We start from the raw sequence: 20,753 nt of genomic DNA, 5'->3' as shown, positions 1-20,753 counted from the left end.
CTCCCACCCACCCTTATGTTGTATAAACAGGACATGCACACTTTAACAAACGAATCATTTCAGCGCCAGGGTCTGCCACACGAATGTGGCTAAAATGATTGGTTCGTTTGGGCCCCCACAAAACAAGCTGGCAATTAATCTGTTCCTGCACAAACTGGCTCTACGGAGGCAAGATGTCATCCTCATCCTCCTCATCCACCGATTCCTCACCCTCTTCAGTGTTGTGTACATCCTCATCCTAACAGAGTATTAATTTGTCCCCGCTGGAATCCACCACCACAGGTCCCTCTGTACGTTCTGGAGGCTGGTCTCCCTGGAAAAATTGATCATTCATTTTTATGAACATCATCTTCTCCACATTTTGTGGAAGCAACCTCCTACGCCTTTCGCTGACAAGGTTCCCGGCTGCACTAAACACTCTTTCGGAGTACACACTGGAGGGGGGGCAACTCAGGTAAAATAGAGCCAGTTTGTACAGGGGCCTCCAAATTGCCTCTTTTTCTGCCAGTACAAGTACGGACTGTCTGACATGCCTACTTGGATGCTGTCACCGATGTAATCCTCTACCATTCTGTCAATGACAGTATCATATGCAGTGACAGTAGACTTGTCAGAAATTATTGGCAGGTCCTTCAATCTTGACCAGATGTCCAACTTGGTCCTGCCTGCCCTGCATCACCGCCAGCGGGTTGCTTAGGGTACTTAAGTTGTTTCTTGGCAGCCCCAGTTGCTGGAGAAAATTAAGATAAAGCTGTTGACGTGTCATGTTCTGCTTCAGCTGACTGTTTTCACCAGCAGGTCTTTGCACCTCTGCAGGCTTGTGTCGGCCGGAAAGAGAGACACCACATAGGCTTTAAACCTAGGATCGAGCACAGTGATTTTCCTCAGTTTCTTTAAGAGGTTGTTGGCTATGTGCCTCTTATTGAAACCGATGATACACAGCGTAGCCTGCCTTGGAACGAGCTGGTGTTTCTGAGATGCTGCTACTGGTGACGCTGCTGTTGCTGCTGCATAAGGCAATACATCTACCCAGTGGGCTGTCACAGTCATATAGGACCTTATTCAGAGTCGGTCATTGTGGCCGCTAGGTCGTACGCCACCGATGTTTGCTAAACTGCGCATGCGTAAAATTCACAATGCGCGTGCGCAAACTAGCTATTATGATCAGAAATTGCTCTCTCCTTGAACACAGCCAGGTCATTAGTTTGAGTGACAGGATGAGGCGTTTGTGGGTGGTAACAGGGGAAGCTGCTTGTGAATGGGGGAGTGGAGATCCGAACGCAGGCGTGCCTGGCTATGCAAATGGCGTTTTATGGGAGTGCGTAATTAACTAAGTAGTGTCATGGCACATGTGACATGGGAGGTTTTTACACTGACTAGATCGTAGTGCTTAAGAGAGGGTATGGTCAACCTTAAGCTCTACGAGCAGCTCCGGTGGTTCCCGATGGTCTCGATTATATGCCCGGAGATGACGTGTTATGCGAACGAGAAGGGGGCATATTTTTAGTCTTAAGGCCGCATCCTCCTCTCGCTCATCCAGCTAACGATCCCATCTTAACGACACAACTTGCGAGCGCTTCATTTGCATATCCGGCCCCTTTTACCTTACGAACATGCGGCCGCAACGACCGACTCTGAATGAGGTCCATAGTCCTTAGTCTGCCCTTTTCCACTTGTCCACATGTCCGAGGTTAAGTGGACATTGGGTACAACCGCATTTTTTAGGACACGGAGGAAACTTTTTCTGACGTCTCTGTACATTCTCGGTATCGCCTGCCTAGTGAAGTGGAATCTAGGTGGGATTTGGTACTGGTGATACACTACCTCCATCAATTGTCTAAATCCCACTGCACTAATGGCGGATGCCGGACGCACGTCTAACACCAACATAGCTGTCAAGGCCTCAGTTATCTGCTTTTGCTTCAGGATGACTGCTGTCGTACTTCATCCTTCTCGCTAAGGACTGTTGGAGGGTCAATTGCTTAGTAAAAGTAGTGGTGTTCCTACTTCCTCTCTGGGATGATGAACAACTCCCAACAGCAACAGCAGCAGCAATAAGCATAGCAGGATCCTCCAGAGGAATCCCGGATAGGAGAGTCAGTCATGCCAGTGACATGCCCTGCAGGACTACTTCTAATTCTTACTGAGGAGGAAATTGACGAGGAGGGAGTTGACGGTGTGGTTTGCAGGCGCTTGGATACAACAGGACAAAGGGATTTAGGTGTCCCTGGACTGCTTATGGTCTTATCCACAGTTTCTGAACTTGACAGTAGTAACTTTTTATGAATGCGCTGCAGGCAGGGCCGGATTTACCGCTGCCCATCCTAGGCGGCCACCTAGGGCCCGGCGGGACCCAAGTGGCCCGTGGCTGGGCTCCCCTGAAATCTGGCCCTGGAGAAGTATCTTTTGGCTGCGCTGTTTGTTTTGAGTGCATCATCTGGGAAGATGGGCAGCAATTTGGAAATCGTTAACAAATCACGATATATCGTTTAGCTGTTGGTAAGATTGCACAGTGTGTATCCACTTTATCGTTTGTCCAGAAGTTCCATGGAGATCAAGGGGAATCGTTGACGACATTTCATCGTTTGCAAGTCGTCTAATGTGTACCAAGCTTAAGCAGCGCCATGCGTCTCATCAACAGATTTTTTTGTTAACATAATGTGCATCTTAGTTGCATCGCTAATGCAATAAAATGACAATGCACGGGGACCCTGGCCATCTGCGCTGGCATGGTGTGCAACTGCTGTGTATGACTCAGATGCCAATCTGTGTAAAAAGGCAAAAGATGGAGGTCCTGTTGAAAGCAGGATGGCACTACTGCACAGACTCCATGCTGCTGCTCCTCCAGGGAGGCTTCACTCCCTCTACCAAGATGGCCACTGACCTAAGTACTGCGCATCTGCGGTGCCATCTTGTCACTCTGTAAGAGTGACACAGGGGTATATAGCTGTGTACCACTTAGCTCCAGTGAAACCCGGAATTGCCTGCTATCCAGACGCTGTTTCAGTATCCTGCACTGCTACCGCATCCAACATATGCTCACTGGCTGCACAAGCTACGTACCATCCTGACCAGAGTGTGCACAACAGTGAGTACGGCTGCACCCTGTGTAACATCAATAAACCATACTACTGGTTAAGAAATTGGGCTGTATATCATTTTTGAGGTATCCGCTGGCATGTACAAGATCTCTGCTGAATCCACAAGTCTGTACACACATATGTCCAACAGGTCGGATACGAGTGAGCTGCGCCATCCACTCTGCGCATTGTTGTTGTACCAATTCCATTGCAATGCAAACACTAATCCTAGTGTCTTGTACACTATAAGTGGTTTGTATGCAGCTACAATGCAGGAAAAAGTACGACCGTCCGTGAATCACTACTTGTGGCGGAGCATCTTAGTCATGCCATGAGACGATGGGATAGGTGTGTGAGGACACATCTGTACATATAAACTCTATGTAAACCTTCTACTAGTCAATTATACATTCCAATATTATGTAACAATAGGATGAATTGTGCTGAGTCATATGTAGGGTCAGATCCCTATAACGTTACGATAACACTCTGCATCTTGTTTAGGATAAATGGGAACGGCTGGTCACAGATAAGAAGCCAATAGAGATCTTCCATTATGCCAGCCTGATGACGCTGGACTCCATTATGAAATGCGCCTTCAGCTACGAGAGCAACTGCCAGAATGACAGGTTGGTACCTGGAGGGCACTTTGCCCTTGATACAGTGCCATCACATTCCACCAGGCCCGAGCAATGGAGTGGGGCACAGCGGATTGGTGTAACGGCCGGTCAGTCAGGGCCTCAGCGGAATGTAGCCAGTCAGCTTCTTATGCACTTTATATTCTGGCTGCACGTTTCCCTCCAATGGCGCTAATGCTCTCAGCTGTGGTTATGGTCACTGTGTACTCGTATAAATTGCTTTGAATCACTTTGCCCAAATCTCCCCTATTTTATTGTTCTATGTACATTATGGGGGAGATTTCTCAAACTTCTAATAACAAGGGGAGCTGTTGCCCATCTCAACCAATCAGATTCTACCTATCATTTTGTAGAATGTACTAGATAAATGATAACTACAAGCTGATTGGTTGCTGTGGGCAATGTCCTATTTAGAAGGTTTGACAAATCACCTTGTAAGGAGCAATCACATCAGTGGTGTATATACGATGGGTGCAGGGTGTGCGTTACAGATGGGCCCACACCGCACACCCTACACCCAATGCATTTATTTACTTACTGGCTCGTCCAGGCAGACACCGTCATTACGGCAATTGGTGCCCTTATAATAGTCCCAAAGACAGTGCATGCACCAGCGCTATCGTCGGGGAGGAGGAGGGGGCCCACATACATCTGCATACGCCCCCTCCCCCCCACCCAGTCTTACAAGGCCTCAGCCTCACATTATTTGTGTATGTTATGGTAAATTTAGTTTGCATTCAGCAGATGATAAAACTCTAGAAACACTGAGACCACTAATGGGTAAGAAGATATATAGCCCGATTCAGCATGGATCCCATCTGCTAAAGCGCATGCAGACAGCCGATTGTTGTGTACTGCGCACACGGCGAAGGCTCCACTGCGATCGCAAACATCACACAGACCATTCACAGAGTGAGTGACAGGAAGTGACCATTTGGGGGTGTGACGGGAGGGTGGTCGGTGTAACGCAGGCGTGTCAGTGTGTTTGAACGCCATTGCAGGGGCAAAATTAGCCACTGTGATACCATTCGCAGCCTGAGCTCTCACTGCGTACTGGAAGGTTAGCGATTCCTGGGTAAGGTCTGACCTGGTGTAATTGTGCGTGAGGCTCCGATTGTACTCAATGTTACAGATGTTTTTGCTGGATTGCAATATATTACGGATGTGAGAGAGGGGAAGTGGCGTCTTTATATTGGCAGGCGATGGCATTGTGATTGCAATCATTAGCATATTTTTGCAGCAGAACTGCGTGCATGATTACTACCACGATCGCATTAGCGATCCTTGCTGAATCAGGCCCTATACCTCAATCTGTTTGATATATTGTTATTAGATCTTTAATCTGCATCTTACATACAGTTTTAATGATATTTGAGCACTTTACTGTAGCTGTAGCTATCTCCTTTCATATAATGCTCCATAGATGGACAATATTATAAAACATGACACCTGGGGGTAAATTTACTAAGATTCGAGATGGTCCCGATTTGCATAGTGATTCCTCTCGCTGGAACTCGCCAAAATTCAGGTGATTTAATCCCTTTTTTATTCAAAATTTGCCAACAGGCGATATGAGGCAAAACGAGTTTGCCGATGGTGAAGCAGAAGATATCTCTCCCGAGTTTCTCGTTTTGCAGGAGATTACTCACCCGAGATAGCAGCCTGCACATATCAGTATCAGTATCAGTGAGATATGTGATTGCTGCTTGTGTGTTAAGACTTGTAAAAAACGGTTAAATGTTTTTTCTTTTAAAATGACGTGAGGTCCCCCCCAAAAGACAAACTAGACATAGACTTGCCAGCTAGTCCTGGTTCTTAAAATTACATTGATCAAAATTGTGTAGGGTTCCACTGTAATTTAAGAACCAGCACCACGCAGCAGGGACAGAGCTGGTTTTAAATATATGGAGAAAAAAATTGGAGTGAGGTACCCAGTATATTTAAAACCAGCCCTGGACCCTTTCTAACGAGGGACTGATGCCACAGCCAGGGGTACCCTTTCACCAGGCCCCCCAGCCTCAGCATCAGCCCTGACCACTAGTCAGCCTAGGCCAGTGATCCCTGGGGAGTTGGGGACCCCTCCAATAAATGGGTCCCCCTCTCCAGGGCACCCCTGGCTTAGGCTGATAGCCCGGGGCTATCCCCGCATCCCCTGGGCGGTGGGTGGTGGGTTGATAGTGTTAGTGTGCAGTGTACAATAAATTGTTAAATATTGTCTTTAGTTGTGGAACTACAAGTACCAGCAAGCCTCCCCGCATACTGGTATTTGGAGAGCCACAAATACCAGCATGCGGGGCATTATGGGCCCGCTGGCACTTGTAGTTCCACAACCAAACCAATACGAAAAAACACAACATACACCGTGAAAGTAAAATTTTATTATAACACTTGCACACTCACACTCACAGTTACACTCACTATCACACATACTCACCTAGTATCTGAAGTAATCCATAGGGGTACCTATAAAAAAAATCCATACTCACCTCTCCTATGCGTAGTTCACGTCCTCTTCTCCAAGTAGGCATCCGTGGGGTTAAAATAAAAACACGAGTGTTCCTGAATCCGAGCCGGACTGAGCAAAACTATGTGTTTCCACATAGCTTTACTCTGCATGAATGACTGGGGCACATGTGTGCCCCATCATTGAAGGAGCTGCCAGCCAATCAGCGGGTATCTCCGTCGGAGCAGCTCGCTGATTGGCTGTGTGCAGTCAGCGTGTCTCCCCATAGACTTCAATGGTGAGAAATCTGGGCTGACTAGAGGTCAGGGCTGATGCTGCGGCTGGGGGGCCCGGTGAAAGGGTACCCCTGGCTGTGGCATCAGTCCACCATTAGAAAGGGTCCAGGGCTGGTTTTAACTATACAGGGTACCTCACGAAAAAAATGTTCTCCGTATATTTAAAACAAGCTCTGTCCCTGCTGCCTGGTGCTGGTTCTTAAATTACAGTGGAACCCTACACAATTTTTCCCTGTAATGTTAAAAACCAGGACTAGCTGGGAAGCCCGATGCTGGTTAGTGTTTTGGGGGGGACCTCATATTTTAACCATTTACAGAAAGAAACATACACAAATCACAATGATTTGTGTATGTTTCTGACCATCTCGCAACTCAGGGGGTTGAGAGATTGAAAAGTGATTTTGACAGAGAGTTTGCTCCTATCTCATCTGAGCTTGTCATCCTGATTCTTGGTTAATTTGAGAGATGTGTGTTTTAGGTGAAAAGTACTTCCGATTTGGCCCGATGGTGATAAGATTCGAGATTGCTCTCACCCGAGTTTTATGAGTGAGATGAGAGAAATCTCTCTCTAACTCCCCCGACTTTTGACTTTAGTAAATTTGCAACCTGGAAAAAAATGAATAAATCACCCGTCTCGACCAACCTCGATTCTTAGTAAATTTACCCCCTGGTGTCCAAAATAAAGTACTGCACCACTTACCTGTTACTCCTTTCCTCCTTGTGCAGTGAGAATGATTACATTAAAGCCGTGTATGAGCTCTCCTACCAGGTGGATCTCAGGTCCCGCTTTTTTCTGTATCATAATTCCCTTATCTACCATCTGAGCCCAAATGGATTCCGCTTTCGGAGATCCCTGAAAATAGCACATGAGCACACGTGTGAGTATAATGTGCAAATATTTATGTCACTTTTCAATTCCATGCCTGCGTGTAAGATTTTAATAAGCATACAAACTTAAATTTGTCTGTGTTTTATAAAAATAATCTCTTGTACATTATTATAATGTGTACTATAGAGCTCTGGTTTAGGATGACAAATGTTTAGAGGTGAAAGAAGATGGCGCATAAAAAAGATGGCTCCCTCTGCGGGAGAGGCGATATTATCATGCGTGCTTTCCCTACAATCTAATGTTTCTTGCTGATTTCCAGACCCCTGTTATTGTGTGTGTAACATCAGCATGATAAAGCATTTTATAGCGATTACAGAGCATTGGAGCCCTCCCAATATTCTGATTTGGGGGGATTGGAGGAAGGGCACAGACTCAGCAGTGGGTGTGGCTTATTTATCTCCATTTTTCTTGTTATAATGATGGTATGCATACCTCCCAACTGTCTCGCTGTACCACCCATGGGCCGCACAGTCCGGTGGACAGGGGGAAATTGGGGAGTACACTCTCTCACCGCTGCTCTGTATAGCTGGGCATGTCTGGCCAATAGGCCACACAAACTATTTTTGGGCGCACGCCTACAGAGCCCACAAGAGATTTATTAGTTAGGAGGTATGAGCATGTACTGTATGTGTTAAGATGAAAATCAAAATTAAATTGTTTAAAAAAAATGTGGAAATCTACAAAGACTGATAGCAAAGGTGATAGCACGTTACATTTTCCTCTATTATGTACTGTCAACAGCAAGCATACAGACATGACAGGATTATTATTATTATTATCATTTATTTATAATATAAAACAGCATACAGACATGACAGGATTATTATTATTATTATTATCATTTATTTATAATATAAAACAGCATACAGACATGACAGGATTATTATTATTATTATTATTATTATTATTATTATCATTTATTTATAATATAAAACAGCATACAGACATGACAGGATTATTATTATTATTATTATTATTATTATTATTATTATCATTTATTTATAATATAAAACAGCATACAGACATGACAGGATAACATAAATAACAGCACACAGACATGACAGGATAACATAAATAACAGCACACAGACATGACAGGATAACATAAATAACAGCATACAGACATGACAGGATAACATAAATAACAGCATACAGACATGACAGGATAACATAAATAACAGCATACAGACATGACAGGATAACATAAATAACAGCACACAGACATGACAGGATAACATAAATAACAGCATACAGACATGACAGGATAACATGAATAACAGCATACAGACATGACAGGATAAGATGAATAACAGCATACAGACATGACAGGATAACATGAATAACAGCATGCAGCCATGACAGGATAACATGAATAACAGCATACAGACATGACAGGATTATTATTATTATTATTATTATTATTATTATCATTCATTTATAATATAAAACAGCATACAGACATGACAGGATTATTATTATTATTATTAATATTATTATTATTATCATTTATTTATGATATAAAACAGCATACAGACATGACAGGATAACATAAATAACAGCACATAGACATGACAGGATAACATAAATAACAGCATAGAGACATGACAGGATAACATTAATAACAGCACACAGACATGACAGGATAACATAAATAACAGCATACAGACATGACAGGATAAGATGAATAACAGCAAACAGACATGACAGGATAACATAAATAACAGCACACAGACATGACAGGATAACATAAATAACAGCATACAGACATGACAGGATAAGATGAATAACAGCATACAGACATGACAGGATAACATAAATAACAGCATACAGACATGACAGGATAACATAAATAACAGCATACAGACATGACAGGATTATTAATATTATTATTATTATCATTTATTTATAATATAAAACAGCATACAGACATGACAGGATAACCTGAATAACAGCATACAGACATGACAGGATAACATGAATAACAGCATACAGACATGACAGGATAAGATGAATAACAGCAAACAGACATGACAGGATAACATGAATAACAGCATACAGACATGACAGAATAACATGAATAACAGCATACAGCCATGACAGGATAACATAAATAACAGCATACAGACATGAAAGGATAACATGAATAACAGCATACAGACATGACAGGATAATATGAATAACAGCATGCAGACATGACAGGATAATATGAATAACAGTATACAGACATGACAGGATAATATGAATAACAGCATGCAGACATGACAGGATAATATGAATAACAGCATACAGACATGACAGGATAACATGAATAACAGCATACAGCCATGACAGGATAACATAAATAACAGCATACAGACATGAAAGGATAACATGAATAACAGCATACAGACATGACAGGATAATATGAATAACAGCATGCAGACATGACAGGATAATATGAATAACAGCATGCAGCCATGACAGGATAACATGAATAACAGCATACAGACATGACAGGATAACATGAATAACAGCATACAGACATGACAGGATAACAGGAATAACAGCATTCAGACATGACAGGATAATATCTATAACTGCATACATACATGACAGAATAATATGTATAACAGCATATAGACATGACAGGATAACATGTCTAACAGCTTAAAGACATGACAGGATAACATGAATAACAGCAAACAACCATGACAGGATAACATAAATAACAGCATACAGACATGACAGGATAACATGAATAACAGCATGTAGACATGACAGGATAACATGAATAACAGCATAAAGACATGACAGGATAACATGTATAACAGCATACAGACATGACAGGATAACATGTATAACATCATACAGACATTACAGTATAACATGTATAACAGCACAAAGACAGCACAGGATAACATGTATAACAGCATACAGCCGTGACAGGATAACATGAATAACAGCAAACAGACATGACAGGATAACATGAATAACAGCATACAGACCTGACAGGAAAACATGAATAACAGCATACAGACATGACAGGATAATGTAAATAACACTAAACAGACATGACAGGAAAACATGAATAACAGCATACAGCCATGACAGGATAACATGAATAACAGCATACAGACATGACAGGATAAGGTGAATAGCAACAAATAGACAAGACAGGATAACATGAATAACAGCAAACAGACATGACAGGATAACAAGTATAACATCATACAGACATTACAGGAAAACATGAATAACAGCATACAGCCATGACAGGATAATGTGAATAACAGCATACAGACATGACAGGATAACATGAATAACAGCATACAGACATGTCAGGATAACATGAATAACAGCATACAGACATGACAGGATAAGATGAATAACAGCATACAGACATGACAGGATAGCGTAAATAACACTAAACAGACATGACAGGATAACATGAATAACAGCATACAGACATGACAGGATAAGGTGAATAGCAACAAATAGACAAGACTGGATAACATGAATAACAGCAAACAGACATGACATGATAACATGAATAAAAGCATAAAGACATGACAGGATAATATGTTTAACAGCATACAGACATGACAGATTAACATGTATAACAGCATAAAGACATGACAGGATAACATGTATAACAGCATAAAGACATGACAGAATAACATGTATAAAAGCATAATGACATGACATGATAATATGTATAACAGCATAAAGACAGGACAGGATAGTATGCATAACAGCATACAAACATGACAGGATAACATGAATAAAAGCATAAAGACATGACAGGATATGTTTAACAGCATACAGACATGACAGGTTAACATGTATAACAGCATAAAGACATGACAGGATAACATGTATAACAGGATACAGACATGACAGGATAATATTTACAACAGCATACAGACATGATAGGATAACATATAAAACATCATAAAGACATGACAGGATAACATGTATAACAGCATACAGACATGGCAGGAAAACATATATAACTGCATACAGACATGACAGGATAACATGAATAAAAGCATACAGACATGACAGGATAACATGTATAACAGCATACAGACATGATAGGAAAACATGAATTAAAGCATACAGCCATGATAGGATAACATGAATAACAGCATACAGACATGACAGGATAATGTGAATAACAGCAAACAGACATGACAGGATAACATGAATAACAGCATACAGACATGACAGGATAACATGAATAACAGCATACAGACATGTCAGGATAACATGAATAACAGCATACAGACATGACACGATAACATGTATAACAGCATACAGACAAGACAGGATAACTTGTATAACAGCATACAGACAAGACAGATTAACATAAATAACAGCACAAAAACATGACAGGATAATATAAATAACAGCACACAGACATAACAGGATAACATGTATAACATCATACAGACATGACAGAATAATATGTATAACAGCATATAGACATGACAGGATAACATGTATAATAGCATACAGACATGAGAGGATAGCATAAATAATAGTACACAGACATGACAGGATAACATGTATAACAGGCACAGAAACACAAATCTCAGGGGCACAACTCCAAATTAATAATGATTTATATAAATGCAATAAAATTTTGCAATCAATAGAGGCTTTTAGCATAATCATGGCCAAGCTTATGGGCCTACCCACCAATATCCAGGTAACCTCTTTCGGGTAGGTCCATAACATACCAAGGTTCAAATCCAGAGCGCAGGACCCCCCAAAAACTGCCCCAGCCAAGCCACCCCAGGGCACCAGCATAGTAAGAAAAGTGCAGTGTAAAGAGATAGTTAAGAGCAGCTACAGCTACATATAAAGAATGAAAATAATAAAAAAAAAGGTGAAGTACATATATATTAAACACACAGTGAAGGGTTAAAATGTGTTATAATGGAAAATGTGTACAGCATACAGACATGACAGGACAATATGTGTAACAGCATACAGACATGACAGGATAACATGTATAACAGCATACAGACATGACAGGATAACATGTATAACAGCATACAGACATAACAGGATAACATGTATAACAGCACACAGACATGACAGGATAACATGAATAACAGCATACAGCGGTGACAGGATAACTTGTATTACAGCATACAGACATGAGAGGATAACGTAAATAATAGCACAAAGATATGACAGGATAACATGAATAACAGCACACAGACATGACAGGATAACATGTATAACATCATACAGACATGAGAGGATAACATGTATAACAGCATGCAGACATGAGAGGATAACTTAAATAACTGCACACAGATATGAGAGGATACCACAAATAATAGCATACAGACATGACAGGATAACATGTATAACATCATACAGACATGAGAGGATATCATGCATAACAGCATGCAGACATGAGAGGATAACTTAAATAACAGCATAGACATGACAGGATAAGGTGAATAACAGCAAACAGACATGACAGGATAACATGAATAACAGCATACAGCCATGACAGGATAACATGAATAACAGCATACAGACATGACAGGATAAGGTGAACAACAGCAAATAGACATGACAGGATAACATGAATAACAGCAAACAGATATGACAGGATAACATGAATAACAGCATACAAACATCACAGAATAACATGTAGAACTGCAAAAAGACATGACAGGATAACATGTATAACAGCATAAAGACATGACAGGATAATATGTATAACAGCATACAGACATGAGAATATATCAAATACATGTCAGCATTCAGCCATGACAGGATAATATAAATAATAGCAATCAGACATGACTGGATAACATGTATAACAGCATAAAGACATGACAGGATAACATGTATAACAGCATACAGACATGACAGAATAATATCAACAACAGCATACAGACATGATAGGATAACATATAAAACATCATGCAGACATGACATGATAACATGTATAACAGCATAAAGACATGACAGGATAACATGAATAACAGTATAGAGACATGACAGGATAACGTGAATAACAGCATACAGACATGACAGGATAACATGAATAACAGCATACAGCCATGACAGGATAACATGAACAACAGCATACAGACATGACAGGATAATATCTGTAACAGCATACAGACATGACAGGATAACATGTATAACAGCATACAGACATGACAGGATAACATATATAACAGCATACAGACATAACAGGATAACATGTATAACAGCATACAGACATGACAGAATAACATGTATAACATCATACAGAAATGACAGGATAACATTTATAACAGCATAAAGACAGGAGAGGAAAACATGTATAACAGCATACAGCCATGACAGGATAACATGAATAACAGCATACAGACATGACAGGATAACGTGAAAAGCAGCAAACAAACATGACAGGATAACGTGAATAACAGCATACAGACATGACAGGATAACGTGTATAACAGCATAAAGAAATGACAGGATAACATGTATAACAGCATAAAGACATGACAGGATAACATGTATAACATCATACTGATATTAAAGGATAACATGTAAAACATCATAAAGACAGGACAGGATAACATGTATAACAGCATACAGCCATGACAGGATAACATGAATAACAGCATATAGACATGACAGGATAACGTGAAGAACAGCAAACAGACATGACAGGATAACATGAAAAACAGCATACAGCCATGACAGGATAACATGAATAACAGCATACAGACATGACAGAATAACATGTATATCTGCAAAAAAACATGACAGGATAACATGTATAATAGCATAAAGACATGACAGGATAATGTGTATAACAGCATACAGACATGAGAATATATCAAATACATATCAGCAAACAGCCATGACAGGATAATATGAATAATAGCATACAGACATGACAGGATAACATGTAAAAGCACAAAAAGACATGACAGGATAACATGTATAACAGCAAACAGTCATGACAGGATAACATGAATAACAGCATACAGACATGACAGGATAACGTGAATAACAGCAAACAGACATGACAGGATAAGGTGAATAACATCAAATAGACATGACAGGATAACATGAATAACAGCATACAGACATTACAGGATAACATGTATAACAGCATACAGCCATGACAGGATAACATGAATAACATCATAGAGACATGACAGGATAACATGAATAACATCATAGAGACATGACAGGATAATGTGAATAACAGCATACAGACATGACATGATAACATGAATAACAGCAAACAAACATGACAGGATAACGTGAATAATAGCATACAGACATTACAGGATAACGTGTATAACAGCATAAAGCAATGACAGGATAACATGTATAACAGCATAAAGACATGACAGTATAACATGTATAACATCATACATACATTACAGGATAACATGTAAAACATCATAAAGACAGGACAGGATAACATGTATAACAGCATACAGCCATGACAGGATAACATGAATAACAGCATAGAGACATGACAGGATATCGTGAATTACAGCAAACAGACATGACAGGATAACATGAATAACAGCATACAGCCATGACAGGATAACATGAATAACAGCATATAGACATGATAGGATAAGGTGAATACCAGCAAATAGACATGACAGGATAACATGAATAACAGCTAACAGATATGACAGGATAACATGAATAACAGCATACAGACATGACAGATTAACATGTATAACTGCAAAAAGACATGACAGGATAACATGTATAACAGCACAAAAACATGACAGGATAATATGTATAACAGCATACAGATATGAGAATATATCATATACATATCAGCATACAGCCATGACAGGATAATATGAATAATAGCATATAGACATGATAGGATAACATGTAAAACCACATAAAGACATGACAGGATAACATGTATTACAGTATAAAGACATGACAGGTTAACATTTATAACAGCATAAAGACATGACAGGATAACATGTATAACAGCATACAGACATTGATAGGATAATATAAACAACAGCATACAGACATGATAGGATAACATATAAATATCATACAGACATGACATGATAACATGTATAACAGCATAAAGACATGGCAGGGTAACATGTATAACTGCATACAGACATGTCAGGATAACATGAAAAAAAGCATACAGACATGACAGGAAAACATGTATAACAGCATAAAGACATTACAGGATAATATGTATAACAGCATACAGACATGACAGGATAACATTTATAACAGCATACAGAGATTATAGGAAAACATCAATAAAAGCATACAGCCATGACTGGATAACATGAATAACAGCATACAGACATAACAGGATAACATGTATAACATCATACAGAAATGTCAGGATAACATTTATAACAGCATAAAGACAGGACAGGATAACATGTATAACAGCAAACAGTCATGACAGGATAACATGAATAACAGCATACAGACATGACAGGATAACGTGAACAACAGCAAACAGACATGACAGGATAAGGTGAATAACATCAAATAGACATGACAGGATAACATGAATAACAGCATACAGACATTACAGGATAACATGTAAAACATCATAAAGACAGGACTTGATAACATGTATAACAGCATACAGCCATGACAGGATAACATGAATAACAGCATAGAGACATGAGAAGATAACGTGAATTACAGCATACTGACATGACAGGATAACATGAATAACAGCAAACAAACATGACAGGATAACGTGAATAATAGCATACAGACATTACAGGATAACGTGTATAACAGCATAAAGCAATGACAGGATAACATGTATAACAGCATAAAGACATGACAGTATAACATGTATAACATCATACAGACATTACAGGATAACATGTAAAACATCATAAAGACAGGACAGGATAACATGAATAACAGCATACAGCCATGACAGGATAACATGAATAACAGCATACAGGCATGACAGGATAAGGTGAAGACCAGCAAAGAGACATGACAGGATAACATGAATAACAGCAAACAGATATGACAGGATAACATGAATAACAGCATACAGACATGACAGGATAATATGTATAACAGCATACAGATTATGAAAATATATCAAATACATATCAGCATACAGCCATGACAGGATAATATGAATAATAGCATATAGACATGATAGGATAAAATGTAAAACCACATAAAGACATGACAGGATAACATGTATAACAGCATAAAGACATGACAGGTTAACATTTATAACAGCATAAAGACATGACAGGATAACATGTATAACAGCATACAGACATGACAGGAAAATATTAACAGCAGCATACAGACATGATAGGATAACATATAAAATATCATACAGACATGACATGATAACATGTATAACAGCAAAAAGACATGGCAGGATAACATACATAACTGCATACAGACATGTCAGGATAACATGAAAAAAAGCATACAGACATGACAGGAAAACATGTATAACATCATAAAGACATTACAGGATAATATGTATAACAGCATACAGACATGACAGGATAACATCTATAACAGCATACAGAGATGAAAGGAAAACATGAATAAAAGCATACAGCCATGAAAGGATAATATGAATAACAGCATACAGACATGACAGGATAACATAAATAACAGCACGCATACATGACAGGATAACATGAATAACAGCACACAAACATAACAGGATAACATGTATAACATCAAACAGACATGACAGGATTATATGTATAACAGCATATAGACATGACAGGATAACATGTATAACAGCATACAGACATGAGAGGATAACATAAATAATAGCACACAGACATGACAAGATAACATGAATGACAGCACACAGGCATGACAGGAAAACAAGTATAACAGCATACAGACATGACATGATTAGATGAATAAAAGCATAAAGACATGACAGGATAACATGAGTAACAGCATAAAGACATGACAGGATAATATGTATAAAAGCATAAAGACATAACAGAATAACATGTATAACAGCATACAGACATGACAGGATTACATCTATAACAGCATATAGAAACGACAGGATAAAATGTATAACAGCATACAGCCATGACAGGATAACATATAAACAGCAAACAGACATGACAGGATAACAAGAATAACAGCAGACAGACATGAAAGGATAACATGAATAATAGCATACAGACATGAAAGGATAACATGAATAACAGCATACAGACATGACAGGATCACATATATTACTGCATACAGACATGACAGGATAACATGAGTAAAAGCATACAAACATGACAGGATAATATATTTAACAGCATACAGACATGACAGGATAAGATGTATAACAGCATACAGACATGACAGGATAACATATATAACAGCATACATACATGACAGGATAATATGTATAACAGCATAAAGACATGACAGAATAACACATATAACAACATACAGACATGACAGGATAACATGTATAACAGCAAAAAGACATGACAGGATAACATGTACAACAGCATACAGCCATGATAGGAAAACATAAAATAAAATATACATACATGACAGGATAAGATGAATAACATCATACAGATATGACATGATAACATTAAAAACAGCATAAAGACATTACAGGAAAACATGTATAACAGAATACAGACATGAGAGGATAACAAACATAAAGCATACAGACATGACAGGATAACAAGTATAACAGCATACAGACATGACAGGATAATATCTGTAACAGCATACAGACATGACAGGATAACATGTATAACAGCATACAGACATGACAGGATAACATGTATAACAGCATACATACATGACAGGATAACATGTACAACATAATACAGACAAGACAGGATAAGATGAATAACATCATACAGATATGACACGATAACATTAAAAAAAGCATAAAGACATTAAAGGATAACATGTACAACAGCATACAGACATGGGAGGATAACATACATAAAGCATACAGACATTACATGATAACATGTATAACATCATAAAGATAGGACAGGATAACATGTATAACTGCATACAGCCATGACAGGATAACATGAATAACAGCATACAGACATGACAGGATAAATTGTATAATAGCATATAGGCATGACAGGATAACACGAATAAAAGCATACAGACATAACAGGATAACATGTATGACAGCATAAGACATGACATGTTAACATTTATAACAGCATAAGACATGACAGGATAACATGTATAACAGCATACAGACATGACAGGATAATATTAACAACAGCATACAGACATGATAGGATAACATATAAAATATCACACAGACATGACATGATAACATGTATAACAGCATAAAGACATGGCAGGATAACATGTATAACTGCATACAGACATGTCAGGATAACATGAAAAAAAGCATACAGACATGACAGGAAATCATGTATAACATCATAAAGACATTACAGGATAATATGTATGACAGCATACAGACATGACAGGATAACATGTATAACAGCATACAGAGATGATAGGAAAACATGAATAAAAGCATACAGCCATGAAAGGATAACTTGAATAACAGCATACAGGCATGACAGTATAACATAAATAACAGCACGCATACATGACAGGATAACATGAATAACAGCACACAAACATAACAGGATAACATGTATAACATCAAACAAACATGACAGGATTATATGTATAACAGCATATAGACATGACAGGATAACATGTATAACAGCATACAGACATGAGAGGATAACATAAATAATAGCACACAGACATGACAAGATAACATGAATGACAGCACACAGACATGACAGAAAAACAAGTATAACAGCATACAGACATGACATGATTAGATGAATAAAAGCATAAAGACATGATAGGATAACATGAGTAACAGCATAAATACATGACAGGATAATATGTATAAAAGCATACAGACAGGACAGCATAACATGTATAACAGCATACAGACATGACAGGATTACATCTATAACAGCATACAGAAATGACAGGATAAAATGTATAACAGCATACAGCCATGACAGGATAACATAAAAACAGCAAACAGACATGACAGGATAACATGAATAACAGCAGACAGACATGAAAGGATAACATGAATAATAGCATACAGACATGAAAGGATAACATGAATAACAGCATACAGACATGACAGGATAACATGAATAACAGCATACAAACATGACAGGATAATATCTGTAACAGCATACAGACATGACAGGATAACATTTATAACAGCATACAGAAATAACAGGATAACATGTATAACAGCAAACAGACATGACAGAATAATATGTATAATAGCATACATACATGACAGGATAACATGTATAACAGTATACAGACAAGACAGGAAAACATGTATAACATTATACACACTTTACATGATAACATGTATAACATCATAAAGACAGGACAGGATAAAATGAATAACAGCATACAGCCCTGACAGGATAACATGAATAACAGCTTACAGACATGATTGGATAACACAAATAAAAGCATACAGACATAACAGGATTACATGTATAACAGCATAAAGACATGACAGGATGACTTATATAATAGCATATAGACATGACAGGATAACATGTACAACAGCATACAGATATGACACGATAACATTAAAAACAGCATAAAGACATTACAGGATAACATGTATAACAGCATACAGACATGATAGGATAACATACATAAAGCATACAGACATGACAGGATAACAAGTATAACAGCATACAGACATGACAGGATAATATGTGTAACAGTATACAGACATGACAGGATAACATGTGTAACAGCATACAGACATAACAGGATAACATGTATAACAGAATACATACATGACAGGATAACATGTATAACAGCATACAGACAAGACAGGATAACATGTATAACATCATACAGACATTACATGATAACATGTATAACATCATAAAGACAGGACAGGATAACATGTATAACAGCATACAGCCATGACAGGATAACATGAATAACAGCATACAGACATGACAGGATAAATTGTATAATAGCCTATAGGCATGACAGGATAACACGAATAAAAGCATACAGACATAACAGCATAACATGTCTAACAGCATAAAGACATGACAGGATGACTTGTATAATAGAATATAGACATGACAGGATAACATGAATAAAAGTAGACGGACATGACAGGATAATATGTATAACAGCATATAGACATTACAGCATAACATTTATAACATCATGCAGACATGACAGGATTATATGTATAACAGCACACAGATAAAACAGGATAACATATATAACAGCATAGAGACATGACAGGATAACATGAACAATATCATACAGTCATGACAGGATAACATGAACAACAGCATACAGACATGACAGGATAACATGTATAACTTCATACAGACATGACAGGATAACA

At 38.6% G+C, this 20,753-nt stretch overlaps 1 protein-coding gene across 1 annotated transcript in view; it reads left to right on the top strand.

Annotated features, from left to right (window-relative positions):
• The window catches only part of LOC148474690 (cytochrome P450 4B1-like), a 200,924-nt gene that overhangs the window by 29,789 nt on the left and 150,382 nt on the right, over positions 1-20,753 (top strand). The window contains exons 5-6 of the mRNA XM_088458233.1: positions 3,585-3,709; positions 7,184-7,335. Of these exons, the coding sequence (XP_088314359.1) occupies positions 3,585-3,709; positions 7,184-7,335 (277 nt within the window). The remainder of the gene's footprint in view (positions 1-3,584; positions 3,710-7,183; positions 7,336-20,753) is intronic.

The sequence above is a fragment of the Taudactylus pleione genome, unplaced genomic scaffold (genome assembly GCF_031769625.1).
Source record: "Taudactylus pleione unplaced genomic scaffold, aTauple2 ptg000819l, whole genome shotgun sequence".
In the NCBI taxonomy this organism is placed as follows: domain Eukaryota; kingdom Metazoa; phylum Chordata; class Amphibia; order Anura; family Myobatrachidae; genus Taudactylus; species Taudactylus pleione.
Note: the sequence above shows the minus strand (reverse complement) of the source record. Positions and strands in the feature narration are given on the sequence as shown.